The 25,276-nt window shown below is 36.6% G+C and overlaps 1 protein-coding gene across 3 annotated transcripts in view; it reads right to left on the bottom strand.

Annotated features, from left to right (window-relative positions):
- Positions 1–25,276, bottom strand: part of TRAPPC9 (trafficking protein particle complex subunit 9) — a 1,102,825-nt gene that overhangs the window by 292,405 nt on the left and 785,144 nt on the right. For all 3 annotated transcript variants that reach the window (XM_056820755.1, XM_056820756.1, XM_056820757.1), the window contains one exon: positions 22,546–22,637. In XM_056820755.1, coding sequence (XP_056676733.1) covers positions 22,546–22,637 — 92 coding nt within the window. The remainder of the gene's footprint in view (positions 1–22,545; positions 22,638–25,276) is intronic.

The following is a 25,276-nucleotide window of genomic DNA, read 5'->3' as shown; positions in this document are numbered from 1 at the left end:
ATCATGAAGTCTGAGAACTGCAGAATTTAATATTCATTGAATCAAGCAAGTAGAAAATGGAAGTAAAATTCAAATTCTCAGGTTCTCAGACTTCAAAGTCAATGCTGTTTTACATACATCATGATACTTCACTAATTCCCCATCTTCTCTCTCCTACTAGAACATGAGAGCCTTAAAGGGAAGAATAGTCTTATTTATCTTTGTGTTTTCTGCAGTTTTGGAGCAAGTGCCCTTCCACATAGTTGGCAATGAATATCTGTTTGTTGAATAGATTTTACAACTCACATTTCTGTAGTACTTTAAGAAATAAAGAGCTTTTGTCTCAAAACAACCCATGAGGTAGACAGTGTGTCATGAAGCTTATTTGAGAAATAAATAAGCTGAAGTTTGAAGAAGTTTTGTTCAAGGTAGCACAGGGGGTATTTGATCTGGGATTCAAACTGAGGTTTCCTAGCTCTTTCCTTGGTCTGGGATTTTCTCACTAGACAATGCTGCCTTTTGGTGGATAGACTTTTGAAGGACAAATGATTTTTTATAGACGGACTCTAAATATGTGTCACCAATGACCATGGCACATCTTCCTTAATCTGTACTGAATTATAGAAACTTGACCATCTGACTGCCACATGGGCTAGTGATAACTGACACTAGGGATTGTAACGAATGAACCATAGAAGCTAAGACTGCAACCCTCATGCTATTGTTTGTTACTGATATTTCCTTTGGATACATTGAGCAGGGAGAGAAACAGAGGATATCTAGGTGTGCCATATGGCTAATGGTAGCCACTGACCACATCTTTGGACAATGTGACTGAAAAGCACTCTGATGGTGAAAGAAATACCTCTCAGACCAGTCAAGCAATAAGGGTACCAGACTGTTCTGGACTAGAAATCAAGAAGAAGCTGGATGCTTCCATGACACTTGACTACCAGTGAGAAAGGCAAGGCAAGTAAACAACCTCTTTGATCTTCCCTGTTTTTACCTTATTTTCAGAGGGGATCCTCAGAGGGGTCACATACATACAATTCTGTCACTTGATATTTCCCACAACATAGGGATTGGGAAAATCCTTCAGAATTGTCCTGACATTCTTATATCTCAAGAAAGAATGCTAGTTATAGGTTTGAGGAAATGACTGAATATGAGTAATGGGTGTTTATTGCATTTTTATTGTGCTGAACAAATCATATGGTTACAGAAAGCTACTACTTGTAAACTTATGTTAGAATGTTATCTCTTTGTAAGTAGGGACTGTTTAATTTATTATTTTTTGAATCTCTAATATCTGGCATTGTATAGGCATTTAATAAATGCTTGATAATTGATAAGATATTTGATCAGACTGAGGGAAGAAACTCCAGATACAGGGTCAGATCAGAGCCATATATTAATTATAATTTTCAGAAAATTCTGAGCAATATCACATTTTTATCCCCATTTTTGATCTGGGGGTTTCTATCTTGCCTAGTTCTTGGTGTTTCACATGGAATCAGAAACGTGAGCATACATATTGGAGGAAATCTGCTCAGTGGCAGATAAAAATGACTGGCACCACTAGACTAGTAGTTTGAGTATAGTGCCACCTTGAACAACTATGCTCTTTCCACCTGGAATATCCCATTTTCTTTCTTGTTAATTGACGGTAAAGTGATACCTTGTCATTCTATGGGCTGAGAAAACGCAAAATATGAGCTGATGGAAGCTGCTACTGCAACTGCTTCCTTGTGTCACCAGTCATATTCTACACAGCTTTCACTATAGTTATGCAAGTATATAGAAGTGGGACCTAAGAAACAAAACTCTGCCAAAGTCCATCTAGGAAAGAAAGAAATCTGTTATTAGATCATTCTTTTCAGGCACTTCTAAATTCAAGAGGAATTAATATATCTTATTTAAAACAGAGGTTCTTATCATTTCCTATTCCATCTTTCAAATTTCAAGAATCTCAGCAATTATAAATAAAATCCAAGCCAGAGCACTGATGTCCTGTAAAATACAACAAACACATCCAGCCCCTGCTTGAAGACTTTCCATGAAAAGAAATTTGACATAAATAATTCTATATTTGGGTAGTTCCAAGTCTTAATAAGTTTTTTCTTTAGTTTGAATAGAAATCTGTCTACTTGCAACTTGTACTTGTTGCTCCTACTTTTCTCTATTTTGCTGAAGAAAAACAAGCCAAATTCTTTTCATATAACAGTCCTTTGAGTACTTGATGACAGGTACTCTATCATTCTTAAATCTTTTCTTCTAAGATAAACACCCCAAATTCCTCTAAATGATGGCATGATGACTTAAAGGTTTCACTAGAGTTCATTCTTTTTTTTTTTACCCTTACCTTCCATCTTAGAATCATTACTGGGTTACCCACTGAACCACCTCAATGGTCCAATAAGGTTTATTCTCAAAGGAATCAAGAGATCCAAAGAGGTAGAGGGGAGGATGGAATGTATTCCAGGTATGAACAACCAATTCCAACATAAAAAGTCAGAGATGGAACTTTATATATGTGAAAAAGGAAGTAGGCCAATATCGCTGTATCACAGAGTAAAAAGACTAGGCACATGGGAAGGACTAAATTATGAAAAGAGAAATACAATACCAAAAAGTTTATACTTAATCCTAGATGAGGGAGCCACTGTTGTTCATCCATTTGCAAAGAGAACCAATGTTTTGACTTAAGTATGAAGTGGAACAGAGTCGCACAAAGACATCAGCCATATTCTCTCTTTCAGAGTCATCAAAGTTAAGGAGTCACTTGAGTTTACTGTATAGTAGGATGACATGGTCCAACTCAAGCCTCAGGAAAATCACTTTGGCAGGTGTATGGAACATGGATTGGAGTGAAGAGATGCGTGAAGCAGGGAGATAAGTTAGAAGACAACTGCCACAGAAACAATTGTAAAAAATGGACTTGAACTCTGGACTTCAATCCCCACAAGCCCTTGCTCCACTTCCCCAAAATGCTTTGTAATCTCACGGAATTCTCAGGTGGGCCGAGATTGAGACGGGATTTAACCTGATTGCAAAGGCTTTTGTGGTCTCTTTTTTGGACTTCCGTTTTGGGGCAGATGCGGCTTTTCCATGATGTGAGATTATCTTGTCTAGGCCTCTCTGGCCTAGGCACGTTTTTCTTATCCTGTATTTTCTTTAATCCTTAACTTTTAATAAACCTCTAAAAATATAATACTCCTTGCAGAGAGAAACCAATTTCTAACTGCCTCAGTCTCCCTAAATTTTAATCTTTACACAATGAAGGCCTGAACTAGATTGGTGGCTGGGTGAAAAATGAGAAATAGGTACTATTTTTTAGAGAGAGAAATGAAGATTCATTAACTGACTCAATATAGAGGAAAAATGAGAAGTCAAGGAGTCTACTTCCTACCTTACAAAGTCCAAATCTGATGATTCAACGAAATACTATATGTGAATGCTTGTTAATTCAATAGGTGACAGGAACAAGGAGATTACACCAAGTTTAGCTCCTTTTCTTTGATTGATAGTCTTAGTGAGCTGCCTAGGGTACTGAGAAGGTTAGGGACTTTCCAAGGATTATAGTATGTAGTAGCTAGTATGTAGTAGTTAGTCAAAGATAAGACCTGATAGCAGTTCTTCCTGGTTCCAAGGCCATCTCTAAACTGACTATGTAACGCTGGCTTTCTTTAACTGAACAGTACTATATAAATACAAGGAATTCTTATCATTACTATTATTATAAAAAGAATGTATATAATATTTCACAAATTTTAGTATGTTTCACAAAAGGGTATTTTATTTAGGGATGGATCTCTTTACATTTTTGCTTTAAGTCAACGTCATAAACAGATGAGTCCTAAGTAGACAGTATGCTAGAATACAGAACATAAAATTTCATGTCTAGAAAAGGTATCTAAACACAAGATCCTCAGATGGAAGATAGAGAAACTGAGACCCAAAAGACTGAAGCAATATTTCCAAAGTCACACATAATATATAGCATGAAGATTCCTTATCCCATACTCTTGAAAACATACTATTCAGTATCCAGGAATAGATCCATATCTTGTGGGGGTTTTCAGCCCCTAGGCCAATGTTTAATGGAACATTCTGAGAAAAATTTCAATTTATCATAGTCAAAAATTTTCAAGGAGTTTGTCTAGAAGGTTAAGAATAAGTTCCATTGTCTCCTTCAATGGAACAATAGCTGCTATCTTTGACATTTTATCTCTGTGTTATATTTAAGGACACAGATTTCCATTGTGCATTTGGGACCTTTGAGACAGAATGCTCTGATCATTTTGTATCAGGGTATTATTCCTGCCAGTGCTACCCTGAAGCTGGCTTGTTAACACTTAGAATTAAAATGACCTCTTCTGCCAAATTCCATTTACTAAATAAGAAGTTACCCCCAGGAAAAACTGTTAGCATTTGTAACTTGTCTGGGAAATATTTCCTAAAATGGGGACTAAATAGTCCAATCTAAATTCAAATATTACAAGTTGATTCTTGTACACAGTAGGTGTCTGTAAATAAGAATAAGACACTTGTTTCTAAAAATTAGAATATTTTAGATTTACATTTTTCTTAAGTCTCTACATTGTCTTCATAGACCTGACAAAGGCGTTCGACACAGTGAACAGGAACGCATTGTGGGTGATCCTCAGCAAGCTCAGTTGCCCAGCAAAATTCGTCACACTGATCCAGCTCTTTCATGTCGACATGTCAGGGGAAGTCATATCTGGTGGATAGACTCCGGATCGCTTCAACATCTCCAATGGTGTGAAACAAGGCTGTGTCCTTGCTCCGGTACTATTCAACCTATACTTCACCCAAGTATTACGACATGCTGTGATGGATATAAATCTGGGCTTCTACATCAAATACCGGTTGGATAGATCACTATTCGACCTTCGCCGCCTGACTGCAAAGACAAAGACAACAGAGAGACTCATCCTGGAAGCTCTCTTCACAGATGACTGTGCTCTCATGGCCCACCAAGAAAATCATCTTCAAACCATTGTGGACAGGTTCTCTACCACAACAAAACTGTTTGGCCTGACTATCAGCCTCAGCAAAACAGAGGTGCTGTTCCAACCTGCACCAGGGAGGCCAACTAACCAGCCGTGCATTACAATCGACGGCAGGCAGCTTTCTAACATCAACACTTTCAAGTACCTGGGCAGCACCATCGCCAACGATGGATCCCTAGACCACGAGATCAATGCCAGGATCCAAAAGGCCAGCCAGGCACTCCGGCGGCTGCGCTCCAAATTCCTCCAACACAGAGGTGTAAGCAATGTGACGAAGCTCAAAGTGTATACCGCAGTGGTCCTCAGCTTGCTCCTGTACGGTTGTGATACATGGACACTGTACCGGAAGCACATGAAGCAGCTGGAGCAATTCCACCAACGCTCTCTCCGGTCAATCATGAGGATCTGATGGCAGGACCGAATCACCAACCAGGAAGTCCTCGACAGAGCCAACTCCACCAGCATCAAAGTCATGGTCCTCAAAACCCAGCTATGATGGTCTGGACACGTCATCCCCATGGACCCACAGCGAATACCAAGGCAGGTATTCTACAGTGAACTGTCAGCTGGACTCAGGAAACAAGGCCGACCAAAGAAAAGATTCAAGGATCAGCTAAAGTCAAACCTGAAGTGGGCTGGCATCACACCAAAGCAACTAGAACTTGCTGCCTCTGTCAGAAGCAGCTGGTGAACCATGCTGCCACCACCTTTGAAGATGAGCGACGTCGACGTCTTGCCGCTGCGCGTGAACGCCGACACCAGGCCACAACCGCACCTCCGGTAACAACCGGCGTCCCATGCCCCATGTGCCACAAACTCTGCGCCTCAGCCTTTGGACTCCAGAGCCACATGAGGGTACACCATAGATGAAACTGGACAAAGACAATAGTTATTCTCAGTCACCGAGAGACTACCACTACTACTTTCTTACACAGTTACACTCCTTTGGACTGTTCCATTATGCACATAGGAACTCATAATAGTAAAACCTCATCATCCTGCAAGATCAAATAAGCATTGGAACTCATTTCATCAGTATACATTGCCCTTCTGATTGAAGGGCAAAGTTCTGGAACCACCACTTAAAAAGGAGGTCCAGGTAATCATTACCATCTCTTCATTTCCCATCTAACTTCCCTCCTTTGGTCTTCTTCAACTATTCCTTGCTTCTTTTTATGTATTATCTTCCCCAACTGGATTGTAAGCTCCTCCAGGAAAGGGACTGTCATTATTTTTCATATTTGTATCCTCAGCACTTACCATGTTACTTGACATAATAAGTGTTTAATAAATGTTTATTGACTAACAAGATATTTTATACTTTACAAAACTCACATATATTGACATTCATTTTTCAAAACAACCTTATCAGGTAGTCATCATAAAGATTTTAGTCTCTATTTTACATATGGGGATACAAGCCTAGAAGAATGAATTGTCTATTAAAAGTCAAATAGCTTAGAAATTGTGGAATCTGGATTCAAACCTATGACTATGGACTTTTCTCTAAGAATATGTGGAAGAGAATTATTTGTGCTCCTTACCCCATAGGATAGAATCAAAAGCAATGAGTAGAATATTGTATTTACTCATCTCATGGGAATTATATGTACTAATATAACAATCTCACTTGGGAATCAATAATGATAAAATTCTTGATGTACACAAGGGTGAAACAGAACTAAAGAAGTTGAGCTCCAGTCTTGGAAGCCAAATTAAACAAGTGAATAATTCTTCCCCAGGCAAATCACTTCTAGCATTAAATTTTCAAGAAGAAAGTTATAGTTGTGTACATTAAGAGACTGTACAACATCTTAATTTCAAAGCTAAGTGGGAAAAAAGTAATTTAGAGCAACTGGCAACTACTCATTATCATTTTTAACATTCACTTCACCAAGAAATAGTTATTTCTAATAATGAGTAAGTGCCACTGATTTTGTGAAATGTAAACAAAAGTAATTTATCTCTGGACATAGGTTATGAGATAGTTAAGACCCATGAATAGAATTAAATTGTTCTCCATGGAAGACAAGGACATGAACGAAACCTAACAATGTGTTGAAAAAGAAGTACCAAATAAATGGCTTAGTATTTCTGATTTAAAGGAATGAGGTTCTTTTAGAAGATATGCATTACTGACCAATGTACATGATATAATCAAATTATGGAAAATGCACACATTTCTGCAGATTGTAAAAAAGTTTTTTTTTCAAAGAAAGTTTGAAAGATAATATTAGATGGCTACAATTATAAGTTAGTTGATCACTCTCCTTTATAAACTAATAGTTGACAAATCTCCATATGACAAGTTCAAATTCCAAAATACCTTTGCGAGTTCACCAAATAAATTATGTCAGAAATACAGTTTTATCATAGATAAGTCTTTTGCCTAGAACCACTCAGATCTAATCTTGAGCCATAAAAATTAAAGAACATTTTAATAGATGCTACCTTACAAAATATTCATCACCTCCAAAATGCACTGAATGAAAAACTTTAAAAGTATAGAAATTTTGTGATAGAAATTAAAATCAAGAAGGAACAAGACATAGCATACATCATCCCCACCATCTTGTTTTCATCTAGAACTTTCCAAAGATGATTTCAGGAATTTACAGAATACAGGGTTTACAATTTCATATTCTTATTCAGTTACCAAAAAAGTAGTCTTTTATTCACCCATGAAGCAGCCTACAGAACAATAAATATAAAATTATAATAGGACAATGAGTTATTCTCAGATCATTTTATTTAAATCCTATAAAAGATGAGAATTAAATAACAGAAAAAAATAATAGTGATAAGTTGTAACAATGGCCCTTAATGGAATAGTTTAATTACCTTCAATGAAAATAATCTTCAATACTGAATAGTTTTCTTCTACTCTAAACATAGTAATACATTGTACATTTGTAGAATTTTAAAAATACTAGACTGATAATATAGATTTTCTTTTCAAGTTTGACTTGATTTCCTCTACAATTAATATGATTTAGACCTAGAAAAGAATATAGTAATCATCTATTCCATCTAATCTTGAATTTTAAATGGAAAGAGACAGGAGTCCAGAGTATAGAAGTGACTAAAGTCATTAGTCAAAGTTATTAGAAATTCAAAGGGAATCATGCCCCAGGATATTGATGCCAAAGCCAGGACTCCTATCAAAATATCATTTTGCTTTTGTGAGGACTGAAATTTCAGAGAGCTATGGTGATTCCTGTGGGCCTCTCAACCCTTGGGGCAATCTTGAAATAACAGCCTAGTGGAAATAATAACCATCAAGACTGTTAATATTATTATTATTACTCATTATATAATTTTTATCTTCCCTGGTCAAGTTCTAAATCAGTACTCTACTGTATGTGTATGACCTTGGGAAAAATATTTTACTTTGGACCTCGGTGTTGTCTTCTGGAAAATGGAGACAATTATTTTATGTATATAACACTTTAGGAGGGCAGAATAGTATAATATAAAGAGTGCTGCATTAAGAGTAGATGACATGGATTTGAATTCTAGATTGTATTTACTAGGTATGTAATTTGGGGCAAGTCTTAGATCCTCTCTGATTACCCATTTCTTCATAATACTTTGAATTGTTTACAACGTGATTTCACATTTGTTTTGTAATTGATTCTCAAAAAAAAACTTTCCTGGTAAAAAAATAATTCCTCTTAACTCCACTTAAAATCACTCTAGAAAAAATAAAATACTTGGGAATTTTGCCAAAACAAATGCAGAAATTAAATGAACACAATTACAAAATACTTTTCACACAAATAAAATTAGAGCTAAACAACTGGAAAAAATTAACTGCTCACAGGTGGGCCAAGCTACTATAATAAAAATGACAATTCTACCTAAATTAATTTACTTATTCAGTGCCATACCAATCAAACTACCAAAAACTATTTTATAGAACTAGAAAAAATAATAACAAAATTTATCTAGAAGAACAAAAGGTCAAGAATATTAAGGGAACTAATGAAAAAAATGTGAAGGATCAACAGGATAATTTCAGAAAAAGCTGGAAAGACCTATGTGAACTGATGCAGAGTGAAATAGGCAGAACCACAAGAACAATATACAAGATAACTGAAATATTGTAGAATGATCAAATGTGATAGACTTTGCTACTAACAGCAATACAACGATCCAGGATAATTTTGAGGACTTATGAAAAACAATGCTATCCACCTCCAGAGAAAGAACTTCAGAAAAATGAATAATATGGAAAAATAAAAATAAAAATTGTACGACATAAAAAAGGCAGTTCCTCTTTTTGCCAGATCAATACCTTTCATACTGTGTCTTGCTGTCTCTGAATTTAATTCTCCCAATTAAAATGCCCTGAAGCTCTGGGTTAGATTAGATGACTTCAGGGGTCCCTTCCAACTCTGATAATTAATGAACCCCTAATGAATTGTGGCAGTTCACTGAAAGATGGCTTTATAGATCAGAGATAAATCTTTCCAAAGAAGAAAGTATGGAAACACATATGCTTATAGTTCAGCCTGATTCTTTGGGTGCTACCTCAGAACATATATTTCATGCTTGGAGCTCATCAGATATTTTCATTTCAGTATCCAGAAAAGATGGTGATTAGGGAACCCCATCTGCATATGCACTTATCATAATCTGTCTACTTGTATTTGTGCATTTAAGAATAGCTTTCATTTCTACAGTGCCTTAAGGTTTACCAAGTACTTGCCTCAGAACAATTTTGCTATAAATATTATTGTCCCTATTTTACAGATGAGAAGAGAGACCTAGAATGTTTAGAAATGGCATCTATGGCAGTAGAATTTCATCCTCTCCTCTATTGTGTGTAAAGCAATTTTGACAAGCTGGATTACTTCCAGAGGAAGGGGAGGGAGTTGGATGGCCAGGGAAATAAAAAACATATGAGGGCAAGTTGAAAAAAGTAGGTTGCTTTCACATAGTAGGTATTTAATCAGGTTTTGTTTTTTTGAAAATTTTTTTTATTTTGCTGAATTGAATTAAATTAATGATTATTCTGGAAAAATGAAGATGAGAAAGGATGTTCTTTTTGCCTTAAAATGCTTAAAGTATTGTCATGGGATAAAGGGATATTTTACTCTGTTGGCTTTAGAGGACACAATGAGCACCAGTGGGAGGATATAACACAGAAGCAAATTTTGACTCGGTAGGAGGAAGAACTTGTAAAAATCTGAGCAGTCCAAGAGTGGAATGAGATACTTTAGGAGGTAAAGAGCTCTCTGTTATTAGTGTTCTGCAAGCCGAGACTAGATGATAACATTGTCGATTCTGTCAAAGTAATTCCTGTTTCAGACAGAGGTTACCTCTGTGGTCTCTTCCAGCTCTAAGATTTTGTTTTTCTATTCCTGAAGAAGGATGACAGTGTAAATAGCAGAAAGGCAGTGACACTGAGATTGGGGTTGGGGTGGGAGACAGGAGGGCAGACAAAATAGTACAATACTATACTTATCCCCAGCTGACTCGGTAACCTTTTCTGCCTCAGTTTGAATGTTGCAGCTAAAAATACCATTTGCTGCTGACAGAAACTGGGAGCTTCATGATGGAATGTGGCAAAGAACAGCTGCATGCCCTAATGGTCTTACTATAAAAAGATTCTCGTCAAGGCTAATGAGCTCTTCATTAGCAGCCTTCTCAACTACAACCTACACGAGCAGCAACTGCCACCAAACCCGATACTCCGATACTCCGTAGTGAGACTCCAACTTCAAAACATGCCATCCTTTGAATGAAAATCAGGCAATACAATGGTAAAAGAGTAAGGGCACATTCTCTCAAGGTGATTGCCTGGTGGGGTGGGGGGTTCCTCAGGGTCTGGACTCTGCTGTCTGTACTCTATGGCAGAGCTCAAGTGTTAGCTCTTTTTTTCAAGGAGTTAGGCATTCAATCAATAAGCATTCATTAATGCTTATTATGTGGTAGGTTTGGGGGATATAAAGATAAAAACAATAAGGCCTTGTCCTCAAGGAACTTACACTCTCTCCCCATGGGAAATATTGAACACAACATCATCTGGTATAGTGCTTTAAATATTGCAGGGGGATCTGTGTTGAATATCTCATGTGACTCTTACAACTAGATGAGGTGAGTAGTATTATTAACCCACTAGGTGGGCACAAGTAGATTTGAAAGGAAGAGATCACTAACAACTGGAAAGGTACATGAGCATATATGCACTTATTAAAGGGCTTTGTATTTTATTCATGCATAAAATAATATTTAACATACTATTTATAGTGGGGGGAAACTGAGGCAGATAAAAATTAAATGTCTTGCCCAGGCTAATAAGTGTACGAGATTCTGTAATATTCTGAGAAATTAGCAACCTTCCTGGATGAGTAGAGTTTTATCCCCCTTTCACTGGGTAGGATGCTTTCCTGTCTCCATTTTTGGAAAGAAGATGAAAAAGATCTATGTTCAAAGCAGATGTCATCATTGCAAGATGGACCAGCTGATATTGCTCACAACATTTAAATACAGTACAAAAGGTACCTTTAGGTACCTAATACCAAATACTTTTAGAATGGGTGGATCATAAGAAAATGAAATATTTGGGCACTGGTGCTTCTCTTTGCATTATACATTTAAATGCCCAAGAATCTACACTACAGAAAATAGAACTACTGGGACAATACATTAATATCATTAGCTTGAAGAAAAGGAAATAGTTTTTGTTTTTACCCACAAGAATGAACAACCCAGGAGATAGTCTCTGAATATTTTTCAAAAATTACCCTATGGAGCATTCCCCAAATTGTAAATTCTTAGGATGGTAGAGCTGGAAAGAACCTTAAAGGGTGGAATGTTAGAGTTGAAAGGGATCTCCAAACATGGAATTTTAGAGTTGGAAAAGATAGGACATACGATTTTAGAACAGAGGATGTTAGAACTAGAAAGGACCTTACAAGAGAGAATGTAAAAAAATAAAAATACTACAAGTGAAAGAGGGAAACTGAGAGGTCATCTAGCAAAGACCTGAAATTTGGAACAAATGGACTACTTAAGTCTACATGCATCATTAAGAGAAAAGCTGAAATGAGAAGCCCGGTCTTTTTATTCCAGTACTGTAAGTTTAATAAAACAATCTTTCCATTTAACAGTGATTGTCCTATCCCCTCTTTTCTTTTTTGCTATATTTCTTTTGGTTTTCCCTTTTCTAATCAGACTTTTCTTTTTAGAGCTCAACATAATTCTTTGGCCTTCTGTTCTCTTTTCTCATTAAAAGAAGCTCTGTGTTCTTAGGGAAGGATCACATGTCAATGCCATTGAGTTATCTTCATAGAATCTCAGAATGTCAAGAGCTGGAAAAGAATATGGCATCATAGAACATGAAATGTGACAACTGAAAGACACCTTAGGATATGGAATGAAATAAAGCTAAAATATTTATGATCCCTATTTATCCTAGTAGATATTTCATCTATCAGACTGTCATACTAATATTTATACATTCCTTCAATGTATTTAAAGGCCTACTATGTTTGGTGGCCAAACAAATTTAGGAATGAAATAATCTAGAACTAACCTAGAACCCAGAATGGTAGCATGTGAAGGGATTTTAGAAATAATCTGGTCTAATTCCATCACTTGACAATTGAAAAACAGCCTGAAGAGATACTATCTACTTAAATCGCAGAACTAGTTAATGGTGGGTATGTCATTAGAATTTGACTGATATATAATACAATTATATAAAATCAGATTACATATTATTTGATCTTAATTTTTTTTGTTATCACAAGTAGTTATACTTATTTTCAAGATAAAGAAATGGAGATTTAGAAAGGCTTAATAACTTCACACATGGCAAGCAAGAAGTAGAATCAAATCTAGAAGTTAGGTTCCCTAGTTTGGGGTAAGATACAAAGATAACTGAAGCATAGTTTCCATTCTCATGCAATTTGTTAGGAATAAGCTAAGAGGGTACAGAAATAACTTTAGTGAAAATTAGAATATTTTAAATATGTAAAAAGTATATGAAGTTCAATGATCTCAGAAGAGAGAAATTACTACTGGATAAAGAATCAGGGAAAGATTATTAGAGAAGGTGACACTTAAGGTGAAGCTAAAAAGATAGGCAAATGGACAGGAATTCAACAGGAAGGAAGGGCAAGGTGAGAGTTCAGTGGACTAATGGCATGGAGCAAGAAAAGTGTGGGACATATGCAAAGGATGAATATTTCAGGCTGTCTAGAGTACAGAGTACATGCTAAGGGACAAGGGTAGAGATGGGATATAAAGTTACAAAGGTGTATTGACACCAAATTGGAGATGGCCTTGAAGCCCCCGTTGGAGAATGAGAGAGGTGAACCCTTTTCTTAGTTCTCAGTTCTCAGTATCAATGCCTCCTGACTTTTACCAGTCCATATGATCTCTGATGCTAACAAGATCAGTAAAAGAATAGCTCCAAAAGAAGGTACTATTGTAAGGTAAATACAAAAAAGAATAGATTAAGAAATGAAAGATGAAGGATTGAGCTGAACAAAGGTCATTAATGTAAGTCTTGGGGAAAATAACCAGCATAGCCTGGACTTGTTAAAAGAATAGTCATTGAGAAGAAAGGCAAGTTAAAGATATTGTAGAGAATAAGAGAATTAGAGACAGGGAGTAATTGGCTTTCAGGACCATATTGAAAGGAAAGAACAAAAGAGATTAAAAGAAGATCCACAGAGGAAAACCAAGGGAGATACACTGAGATAGTCTCATGTTATAAAGACTATGGAAAAATGTTAGAGGGGTCTGCAATGAGGACATTCATTCACAAGCTTATTTGAATCTTAGAACCTTAGAATCACAGACTCTTAGAACATGACAATTATAGGATCACAGTCTTAGAATAACATTAATTTTCAATTAAGAAAGGGGCTCAGAGATCATCTAGTTCAAGTCTCTACATTGAATTCCTGTACAATGTCCTAATACTGGTCACAGAGATTTCACTTGAAACTCTCTAGTGATTGGAACTCAATAGTGCCCAAGACATACTCTTCCATAATCATATCTATTCCACTGGGACAATGTGCTTCCTTTTACTGCCTGGGAACCGTCCCCCAGGCAGATTTCATTAGGTCATGCAATTTAGCGGAAGTCTAATTTCTCTCATGTATGAAAGGTCTACAGATATTTGAAGATCATAGAAGGAAAGAGGAAGGAATTAGAAGAACCATTTATATAGTACCTACTAAATGCCAGGAACTGTGCTGTGTCTCACAAATACTATCTTATTTGATTCTCACAAAAATCCTGTTCTTGTCTCCATTTTACATTTGAGGTGAATAGATTAAATGACTTGCTTGGGGTCACACAGCAAGTCAAGGACCAAAATTGGATTGAATTCAGGCCTTCCTAACTCTAGGACTAGTGCTATATACTGTACCATCTACATGCCTGCTAGAACTTAGTGGTAGAGTTTGATAGATAAAATAGAGATCATAGCTATTTTTGGAGTTCTAATAGCACAAAATGTTTGCATATTGAAAACTTCAAATATTACCTAAAAAAGTTCTGAATTAGGAATCACCTTCCTTAGGAAATAACATTCAAACTTTATACTGAATACTAGAGAGAGTGGAAATGATGGCAAATTCTTATACTTTTCAGTCAGTCTATCAACAGGCATTTATTAAGCATCTACTATATTCCAGGAACTGAGCTAGACACTAGGGATTAAAAACAAAAATAAAATGAATCAGTTCCTTCTTTCCTTCCTTCCTTCCTTCCTTCCTTCCTTCCTTCCTTTTATCTTTATTCTCCCCTCTCCTGTTAAATATGAACTTCTTTTTTATACTTTAGAGTCCTTGCTCCAAAACAAAACATGAAAACACTGATTCATTCGTAGGCTGAGTTTGTAAGGTTTTGTCCATGTTTCAGGCCTGTTTTTCCTTTAAAAATTTCTGTTTGAGGAGGCAGCTCAGAGGATTGAGTCAGGCCTAGAGACAGGAGGTCCTAGGTTTAAATCTGGCCTCAGACACTTCCCAGCTGTGTGACCGTGGGCAAGTCACTTAATCCCCATTGCCTAGCCACTCTTCTGCCTTGGAACTGTAAAAATGGAGATTTGAACCCTAGACTTCAATCCCCACAAGTCCTTGGTATTTCCCAGAATTCCCTATAATTTCACCTGAGTCTCCACCTGGGCAAGATCACAATTAGTATTTAAACTGGCTGTAAGACTCCTCTTCCTCTCTCTTCCTCTACTCGGACATTGCAACATGCAGTAAGTAGGCTGTGAATGGGCTAGTTAACCCTAGGCACGTGGTTTATTATTTTGTATCCTTGATTTTTAATAATCTTTAATAAACTTCATAAAATATAATATTTTTATTACTAGAGACAATTTAATTTTTACAGTTTTTGCAACCACTAGATTGGATGAGAACTTCTCAATTTTTTTTTAAAGATAGCCTAGATACTGATTTTTAAGCCACGTTTCTCCAAGGCTTTTCAGCAAAGCCTCTTGACTCAGCTCACTCCTGTTGCCTGCTTGACTGCTATCCTCTCCTGCCTGCATTCATCCACTCCGGACCTGCTTGATTGCTTTCCCAGTCCCAACCACCCCCCCCCCCCCAGCTCCAGCCCCAGCCCCAGCCCCAGCCCCAGTAACTCTGGCCTCTGACCCAGATCACTCATCTCCTCAGGCCCAGCCCCAGGACCCAGCTGCCCCAGTTTCTTCAGGACTCACAAACACCAGCTAGTAAAAATGGGAGTGTTCTCCTCTTTGGACTGGTGAGACAGGTAGGAGAAGAACCAGGATAGAATAGGGTCATGGAAACCTAGAGAGAACATTGTATAAAGGAGAATGGAGTAACTAACAGTGTCAGAAGCTGCGAAGACGTTAAGAATGATGAGGACTGAGGAAAGGCAATGAGATTTGGCAAGGATGCAGCTGAGGAGTTTAGTCCATTGGTGTTTCAACAGGCAAAGTAGTTTGTAGCCAAACTAAACATGTCACAAGATTCTAACCCCTACCTATATAGAAGGTAACATGTGAATCAGTGACTTTAAGAGTCACCAATGTGGATTTTATAAAGGGTAAGGCAGAAGATTAGTTGGTCCTTCTGGTTTGAAGAGGTGATAGCATTGTACAGTGGAAAGAATAACCTGCCTCTGATGTTTACATACTACCTGAGTATCTTGAACAAGTCATTCAACCTATTGGGGTGACAGTTCTCCCTTCTGTAAAATTAAGGAGTTGAGATGTGATGGAGTCTGCTTCCAGTTCTAAGTTTACAAGTATTCATTATCAGATGAAACTGAGAATCACAGCATTTCAGAATCATTAGAAGTACCAGGGTGATCCTCTAGTCCAATTTCTTATATTAAAGATAAAGAAATTGAGGCTCAGAGAAAAAGCAATTGTCCAAGGGCAGTAGCAGATCAGGGACCCAGTCTCAGGTCGTCTTCCTCCAAATGTGATGCCTATTTTCCCCTCTGTAATGAATCCATTCATACTTGGGTTTATAAAGCATACCATGTCATTTTCTGTGGCTCTACCCCTGGTAAAATTCTCAACAGAATCAGATCTCAAGAATATCTGGCAAATCTTTGTTGTGTGTCTGCCACAAAGTCAACCAAGTAAATCTGTCTGTATTCCAAGATGGGTAGGTTCCAGGCCCACTTATTCAACTTTAGATAAGTGACTTTTGGCTTCCAGAAAGATTAGGATTCTATTCCATTTAATTAACATTTGTCAGGTATTCATATTGTATGCTAAAAGGGGATGGTATATTTGCACTTATGATGTTTATCAGGTCAACAAAAAAGTCATACTTTGAATGAGGAGGAATCTTAGAGGTCATTTTATCCAATCCTCTGCCTATCATTGGAATCCTCTCTACAATCACCTCTATGTATCTCCTAAGTCTATCCCACTTTTCTTGCTCCAAATCTGAAGGGACAAAGAGTGTTTCTTGGCAGCCCTGTTGGCTTTTAATATCATGTCTCAGCCTGAGCTCTGTCTGTCTGAAGGCACTAAGAAAACTATTTTTAGCAGTCTTATTAGTTCTGTGCTTATCTGAGATAGATAACCTGGCATCTGTCATGCAGAGGTTTCAGACTTCCAGCTTCAGCTCTTTCACAAAACTTAAAGGATTTTCTCCCCCTTCCCTCTTGATATAAAACCTGAATGCCTGCATGCTGTGTAAGCACTTTTATTCCATCTCATAACTCATGGTAACTTTACAGAGCAGATGAGAAATTCAAATGTCTCATAATGGCACCTAAGAATGGAATAAAAGAAGCAACAGTTAAAATTGTTATAAAGAGTCTTGGGGTATTGAGATGAACACTGGACTGGAAATCATGGGACTTTCATGGTAGGATCAGCTTATCACCTATCAGCTCTGTGATCCTAGGCAAGTCACCAACTTCTCTGTATGTGAGCTTCCTTTTCTGCTGAGTAAAGGGATTGGGTAACATGATCTCTATGATACTTTCTGGTTCTACACTTGTATTCTGAAATCCGTGTCTCTTCTAATATTCTATATCCATTTCATTTAGTTATTAAAGTAGATATAATCATCCCCAAATTCCAAGTAAAATAACATCTGAGACAGCTGAGGGGTACAAAAATAATGCATTAAATATAGCATACTAGAGAGAGTTTATAATCTTTAGATTATGATGGACAATGTCTTGATTTTTCTCAAATGTACTTAGTTAATCAACTAAAACTAATTCATTATTTGTTAATAAATGACAGAAGTGCTGACTAATATGCCCACAGAGAACAGATGTTTGGAAAGATCTAGGATGCAGGAATAATCTACATCACATCACAGTTACTAAGTAACCCTGGGAAGGAAACAGAGGGTCAGCTGGCAAGGTGAGCTGACAAGAGGTGTGCAGGTTGTATACAGTAGTACCCAGCTGTTTACTGTCCAACAATATCTACCCTAAAATCCAATCAGTCAAGCTTTTTTCCCTTTCCTCACACCTTAGGAAGAAATAGATGTTGGTAAAGAAGACTAGTGGCTTTTAAAACTCTACATTATCAGTATTTTTCGGGGGGTGGGTGTTTCATTAATCACAACTTGACTGACTCCCCATACTTATTCTGGATACAGGGGAGGGGGAGATGGTAGAATTAAGGGATACCCACCCCGTGACACCTATCCATGCCTGCCCTTTGTGGGGATACTTTCTTTTTTCTTTAGTTGACCCATGAAGTTTATATGACCTTCTGAAGACACAGATGCTTTGTTTTGTATTTACTAAAAGCCAAGAGTAAAAAAAAAATCAAACTTACAAAGCATTGAATTTTTTATTTGTAGAGTATATAGAGCTCATCTTAAAATCCTTTATAGAGGCCAGGAAAGTTTCTAGGGATAGCTAGCTCTACTCTCAATTCCTAGGACCTGAGACAATAAAAGGACCAACTACCGTTCTGCCTTAGGAACCTCTGACCTTGCCTCTCTGACTATTTCCAGCACGGACTATGGAAAACAATATTAGATTTTGACTCAGAAGACTGGAATGCAAATCCTGACTCTTCTGCTTAGTAACTATGGGGCCTTGGGGAAGTTATATCACCTATCTAGGTAGGCCTACTTTGGTGCTATTAAAAGAAATGGTTAGACATGATCTCTAAGGGCTATTCAAAGTTATGAGGTCAAGGAAATTTAATTTCTGATGTATCTCAACTACTTTCAGTGTTAGAATTTCTAAGAACCATCAGTTTTCCACATTAGCATAATGCTATTCATTTCCCAATGTTCCAAACTGATGCAGCATGGCTCACATATTTCCCACCAAAGAAGTATTCATGTGAAGCATTTCATAAAGTTACATTACATCAATTACCCCATATGTAGTGAGACTAAGGGATGGTTAGCCTGCATGCTCCATTGGCATTCATAAAATTCCAGGAGAATTTGACGAAGGTCTTGGACACACTAGGTGAACTCCCTGAGGTGAACTTATTAAAGGATATGCACAAGAGTCAAGAAAGAAATGAAAGTAATACCCATATCAATGAGATCACAGACTCAATGGAATGTTGGAGTATGAATTACATGTATATTCATTCTCATATAAATTCTGTTTAAGAATAAGTGATGGATCATTTATTCATATGCACACTCATACACATAACTACCTAACCATTTTAAATTTGTTTTGCTATTTTTATCCAACATAAACCCAACATTTTAAAAACAAGAGCTATGCAATCTGCTCTGTTATGATTTCAAGTAAAATTCAAGTTTGTATTTTATAAGTACCACTTGTCTAGAGGAAAAAAAAACAGACTAATCCAGTTTTGTCTTCAAAAGCTCAAGGAATAATGAATAAGCTTCCTAGTACTACTATAAGTCAGATGCTGTAATACACCTGCCTTGACATTAAAGCTGACATTTAGGATTAAGCATCTACATGTGTCTCAATCTAAACATTATACTCATTTTAAACTTTATTTAAAAATGTAAAAACCATTCTTAGCTCATGGGATGTACAGAAACAGGTGGCAGGCTGGATTTGGTCAGTAGGCCATCATTTAGGTACTCCCACTCTAGAATACAAGATCCTATTTTCCAGTTATGTCAAAATAGTCAGATTACCAGCATTAAAAGCCTCACTGATGCTGGAAAATATTCAATGCAAATTCTTTCATCTTTGGAAAGAAACAGATGAGAATAAAGTTCCATTTGTGTCATCTAATTATATTCATTTCTTTCTTGATACTATGCCTTTTCTCCCCTACTATGTACTTGTACCCTTGTTCTCTCTTTCTTAGCTTCTCTGCTTTAAAGGTCATTGTTGACAATAAGTATGTGGCAGATATGAACTTATCAAAAAATTTATCAATTTGTTCATTTTCTGTCAGGTACCTGAATTATAGAACCCCAAGGGAATTCCCCATTATCAAGGACATTGACTTCCAGCAACTAAGATTATTGTTTCCAATAATCTGCAAGTTAAAGAAGATCAAAGATGATTGGATTAATTCACAATCCCACCAGCAGTGTATTAGTATTCCAATTTTGCCACATCCCACTTTCCTTTGCTGCCATATTGGTCAGTATGCTAGGTATAAGGTGATATCTCTCACAGTCGTTTTAATTTGCATTTCTCTAATCAGGAGGGATTTAGAACACTTTTTCATGTGCTTATTGATATATTGATTTCATTATGTGAATGATATTCTTCTTTTTAAAAAATTAACAGAATAATAAAATTAATAATAAAAATAAACTGAGTTCTATGACCTAGATGTACTCCCTTACTCTCCAACCCCAACCTCCAAATTTTTTTCTTTCTGTTGAGGAAAATTCAGTCTTTCTTGTCTCCCTTGGATTACTGAAATAGCCTATTCATTGGTCTTCCTGTCTTAGGTCTCACCTCTTTCCAAATTATCCTTGTCATTGTAAATTGATATTCCTAAAACACATGTAAAACTGCAAAGAAGCATGGTATAAAATGCCAGCCTCAGCATCAGGAAAATCTGGGGTCAAGTACCACCTCTGAAATATAGTGGCTGTGTAATTCCAGGCAAGTCATTAAATTTCATTGCCCCAGATAATTCTCTAAGACTACAAATAGGAGAGAAGATGCTCATGTGCATTTGTAAAATGAATTTCCTTCCTAGGATCTCCTTATGCCAGTCACAGGTGTGATTAAAAAAAATTATAGCTCTGAATATGTCACTCTCCTCCTCAAGAAGGGTTAGTGCCTCCCGATGATGTCTAGGAAAAAACTCATTGATATTTTATTTAGAATTGGGTTCTGGCCTCTCTTTCCAGGCTTATTCCATATTTTCCTCCTTCATGAACTCTGTAGTCCAAACAAAATGACCTATTCACTTTTCTCTTTATCCAGGAGTCATATCTCAACTATATCTTTGCATTGTCAGAATATAATGGATGGAATTCACCTCCACTGTCACCAGGTATCATAGAATCCCCAGTTTCCTTTATAGCTCAGATTAAGAAAAACTCCTATTTGATAATACTCTCTTCCCTACCATCTCAAATCACTAACCCACCCCCAACCACCACCACATTGCTAATGCTTTCACCTGAGAAATTATTTTGTTTTTATCTTTATTTATTTATTTTCATGCTAGACTTTCTCCAACATATAAATCCCTTGATGGAAGGGGTTGTTTTGATGTTTTACTTTTTAGTCTCAGAATCTGGTGTGGGACATAGAGAAGGTAAAAAGTTGGAGCTTAACAAATATTTAGTCGGTGAACGTGCCTGATGAATACTGGAACAGAGCCTATGAAACTAATGCAAGATGAGGTCAAAGACAGAAGACAGAAAAGGATATAGTTTGATCTATTTGATTAAAAAAATAACAACTACTTTGCAGTGTATGAAAATCTTTCTGCATTCTCTGTGGACTTATAACCTATGATATAGGAAGGAAAATGTCTAACAAGGGTGGGGAGCATGTGGGAAATTGATGGGTTCCTCCATCTCAGAAAAAGATACTAGAAGAGGCCAGGGTGGAGTTGCAGGTGGCACTGTCAAGGGTATAACTGGAGGAGTGTTTCTTCAGGCTTTCCAATGGAGTAGACAAATTTTATTCATTAGACCGTAGGGAAAGGACAATAATTTATCTCCTTGTGTTCTGAGTTTTTTCTTTCTTTTTTATTAAACAATACAAGTTAAGAGATTTGATCTAAAACAGGTTCATGCTGTAACAGCATCATGCCAAATGAATACACCTAGAATTACCCTGACATCAAAGCAATGTGATATGTTCTTTCTTAAAAAAACAAAAACAAAAACAGGACACTTAGAAAAAACAGACCAGACTATCTGTTTTTACATGTTATGCCACAAAGCAAACCTTTAAATAAAAGGTTAATGATAATGAATGATGATGAAAAAGTTAAACTTTTCTGGGCTGTAAATTCTTATTCAAGGCACTTTCAAAATAGGTGCTTTTGCATCTGCTCATAAAAGTGAAAAAGGGGCCTTGTTTATTCTAATCTGATTTAAGCTTAAGAAGCTATGACTAATGGTTCTGAATCTAAGTGAAGATACTTGATCCTTCTGAGATTACTTGTTGCAGGCTTCATTCAACACAATCCCATTGCTCAGGATATACTACCCACATATCACACTGTATTGAACACCACTACCATATCCAGAATATAGTCTTACTGAAAAATGGTCACATGCCTTTTTGTTTCAAGAGTAAACTCTAAACCACAAACCTGTGTGTGTGTGTGTGTGTGTGTGTGTGTGTGTGTGTGTGTGTTTTTAAGTAGCAAACTAAATTTCATCCAAAGTTAGCACCTTTAAAACACTAAGGTAGGTGAAAGAGGTAAAAGGCTCAAACCAAGTTGAAATGAAGACTTTTCTTTGTTCAGTCAATACACTTACTTAGCACAATTCAGACCCAAATGTAACAAAATTATCTTCTGGTAGCTTCTTCCACTGTAAAGGTTTCTAGGCAATGTTATTTGAATATTTGTGGTTTCTCCAACAACTAACCTTTAAATGATTGATTATTATGTTAAGGAAACAAAGTTTATCCAAGAAAACTACTTTATCCTTCAGATATTACTCACCCCACTGCAAAGGAGCCAACTGGAGATGCTCCAGGACCAGCTGATTGAGGATCCCTTCAACACTTGCTTCTCCATGTCGCTTTAAAGATGGGTAAATTAAAGTTAAGGAAAACTAGGGTTCTATATAAAGAGTTCTCAACAAACATGAAAAAGCAGACATTTTATATACTATTAATTAGACCACAGGGAAATAAAAATAAATGATAAAAATATAAAAATACCCAATCACATTGAAATGAAAAATATTTAAACTAACAGTTACATCTGAGAAGAACCCGCCCCCCAAAAAAAACACCAATGAAAATACAACCACATATTAAGGCATGAAGCCAAAACGTTTGTTAATTATGGGTTGGACTGAATATTTAATTGGTGGCCGCTAGGGATTTAATTTCTAAATCCCATTATGATAATTTATTTTTACAATAGAGTCTAAGATATTAAGGAAGAGAGAAAAGGGGAGAGAGAGAGGGAGAAAACTCTGGCTTCCTCTGAGCCAGGTAGAAATTCTAAGGCACCAGTCAGGGGAAAGGAGTCTCAAGACAATGGGCCGTTCTCAGAGGTTCACACCTCCAGAAAGGGCAAGGAACTAAGTCAGCCTTACACTCACTATGGTGACTGTCTAAAAGCAAAGTAGTCTGAGGTCTCCTGCATGAGCTCCTCCAGGGGTTCAGTTCCACAGCCAAGTGTCTTCACTCCAAGTCCCAGTGTCTGTCTTCCAGTCTCTCCTCAAGTGTCTGTCTTCCCTCCAGCTCCAAGTGACTGATTGATATATTCCAGTGTGTCTCTGTTTCTACTATTTAAAGACCCTTTTCTCTTATGTCACCTCCCCTAATTTTTATGTTCACCAATCTCAGCAGACACTCCTCTCCAGGACTGCCCACTCTTTCACACATGGGTCACAGACCTCACACTCAATGTATGAAATGGATGTTCACACCTTTTGTGGTTAGTTCATACCTTTTTGTGGTTAAAAGGGGTAGGTCTACTTTTAATACTGTGTTTACACTTTGGGGATTAAAATCTAAAAATAGAAAGGGGATTACAATTTAATCTTCAAAATCAAAGAAGAGCTAAATACATTCATTGTTACAATCAGGGGAGAGCCAAATACAATTTTCACACATTTCTCAGAGAAAGACAAATATTTGTAAATATCAATAAAGAGAAATAAGAAAAATAAACATTAATCTATATCTGAAGTCCCTGTAAAAGTAACAAAGCAATATGTCTACAAACAGTAGGAAGAATAATGAAAAACAATGTCAAAATAAGCACATAGAAAAGGTAATTAAAAAAATTCGACTAACAAATACAAAAATAAGTTGTTCAGAGAGATCTTTATGGGTTGGTTGAGGTGTCCCTTTCAAAACTCAAATTCTGTGATTCTATGATTTTAAAAAACTAATAAAATCGAAAGCTACTGATAAATCTTTCCCCTCAAAACACATAAAACATGAATTACTAGAATTAGAATTAAGAGAGAGAAAATCAATAACAAGGAAATTAAAAAATCAGGAAATATATACAATATTCTGAATATGATAATTAGTATGGGTTCATTCTCTGTTGATGCCTTGCACAACTACACCAAATCACAAGGTGCAGGACTGGAGGAAGGAAATAAACATTTATAAAGTGCCTACAATGTGCCTGGCATTGTGCTAAAGCACTTTACAAATGTTATTTTATTTTATCCTCACAATAATCCTGTGAGGTGACTTGTTAATTCTTCATTTTACAGCTGAGAAAACTGAAGTAAACAGAGGTAATGACTTGTGCAGGGTCACACAGCTAATCAGTGTCTGAAGCCAAATTTGAACTGAGGTCTTCCTGACTCTAGTCTATGTAGTATTTATCTCAATTCACAGTAGCAGTACCCAGATCTTGGTCAAATCAAGTAAATAAGCATCACTTAAGCACTTAATATGTAATAGACACTGTGCTAAGTGAAGGAAATACAGATATAAGCATAAAGACTGTCTTTGCCCTGAAGGACCTTACTTTCTTTTTTTTTTCTGGGCAAAACATTTTTTTACATTTTAAAATATTTTTCCATGGTTACATGATTCATTTTTTCTCCCTCACCTCTTCCTTCCTCCCCTCCTGGAACTGACAAACAATTGCACTGGGTTATACATGTGCTATCACTTGGTACTATTTCCATATTAATCATTTTTTGTAATAGAGTAATCTTTTAAAATCAATACACCAAATCATATACTCATATAAGCAAGTGATAAATCAAATGCTTTTTTTCTGCATTTCTTTTCCCACAGTTCTTTCTCTCAATGTGGATAGCATTCTCTCTCTTAAGTCCCTTGGGATTATCCTGGATTATTGCATTGCTATTAGTAGCAAGGTCTATTACATTTCTTTGTCTCACAGTGTTTCAGTTGCTTTGTATGTTCTCCTGGTTCTGCTCATTTCCATCTGCATCAGTTCATGGAGGTCATTCCAATTCATATACAAATGAAGCAGTTCATCATTCCTTATGGCAAAATAGTATTCCATCACCATCATATACCACAATTTGTTCAGCCATTCACCAATCAATGGACACCCCCTTATTTTCCAATTTTTTGCCAACACAAGGAACATGGCTATAAATATTTTTGTACAATGCTTTTTATTATCTCGTTGGGATGCAAACCTAATAGTGGTATTACTGGATCAAAGGGCAGGTATTCTTTTAAAGTCCTTTGGGCATAATTCCAAATTGTCTTCCAGA

Source organism: Monodelphis domestica, chromosome 3 (assembly GCF_027887165.1).
Source record: "Monodelphis domestica isolate mMonDom1 chromosome 3, mMonDom1.pri, whole genome shotgun sequence".
Classification (NCBI taxonomy): Eukaryota; Metazoa; Chordata; class Mammalia; order Didelphimorphia; family Didelphidae; genus Monodelphis; species Monodelphis domestica.
Note: the sequence above shows the minus strand (reverse complement) of the source record. Positions and strands in the feature narration are given on the sequence as shown.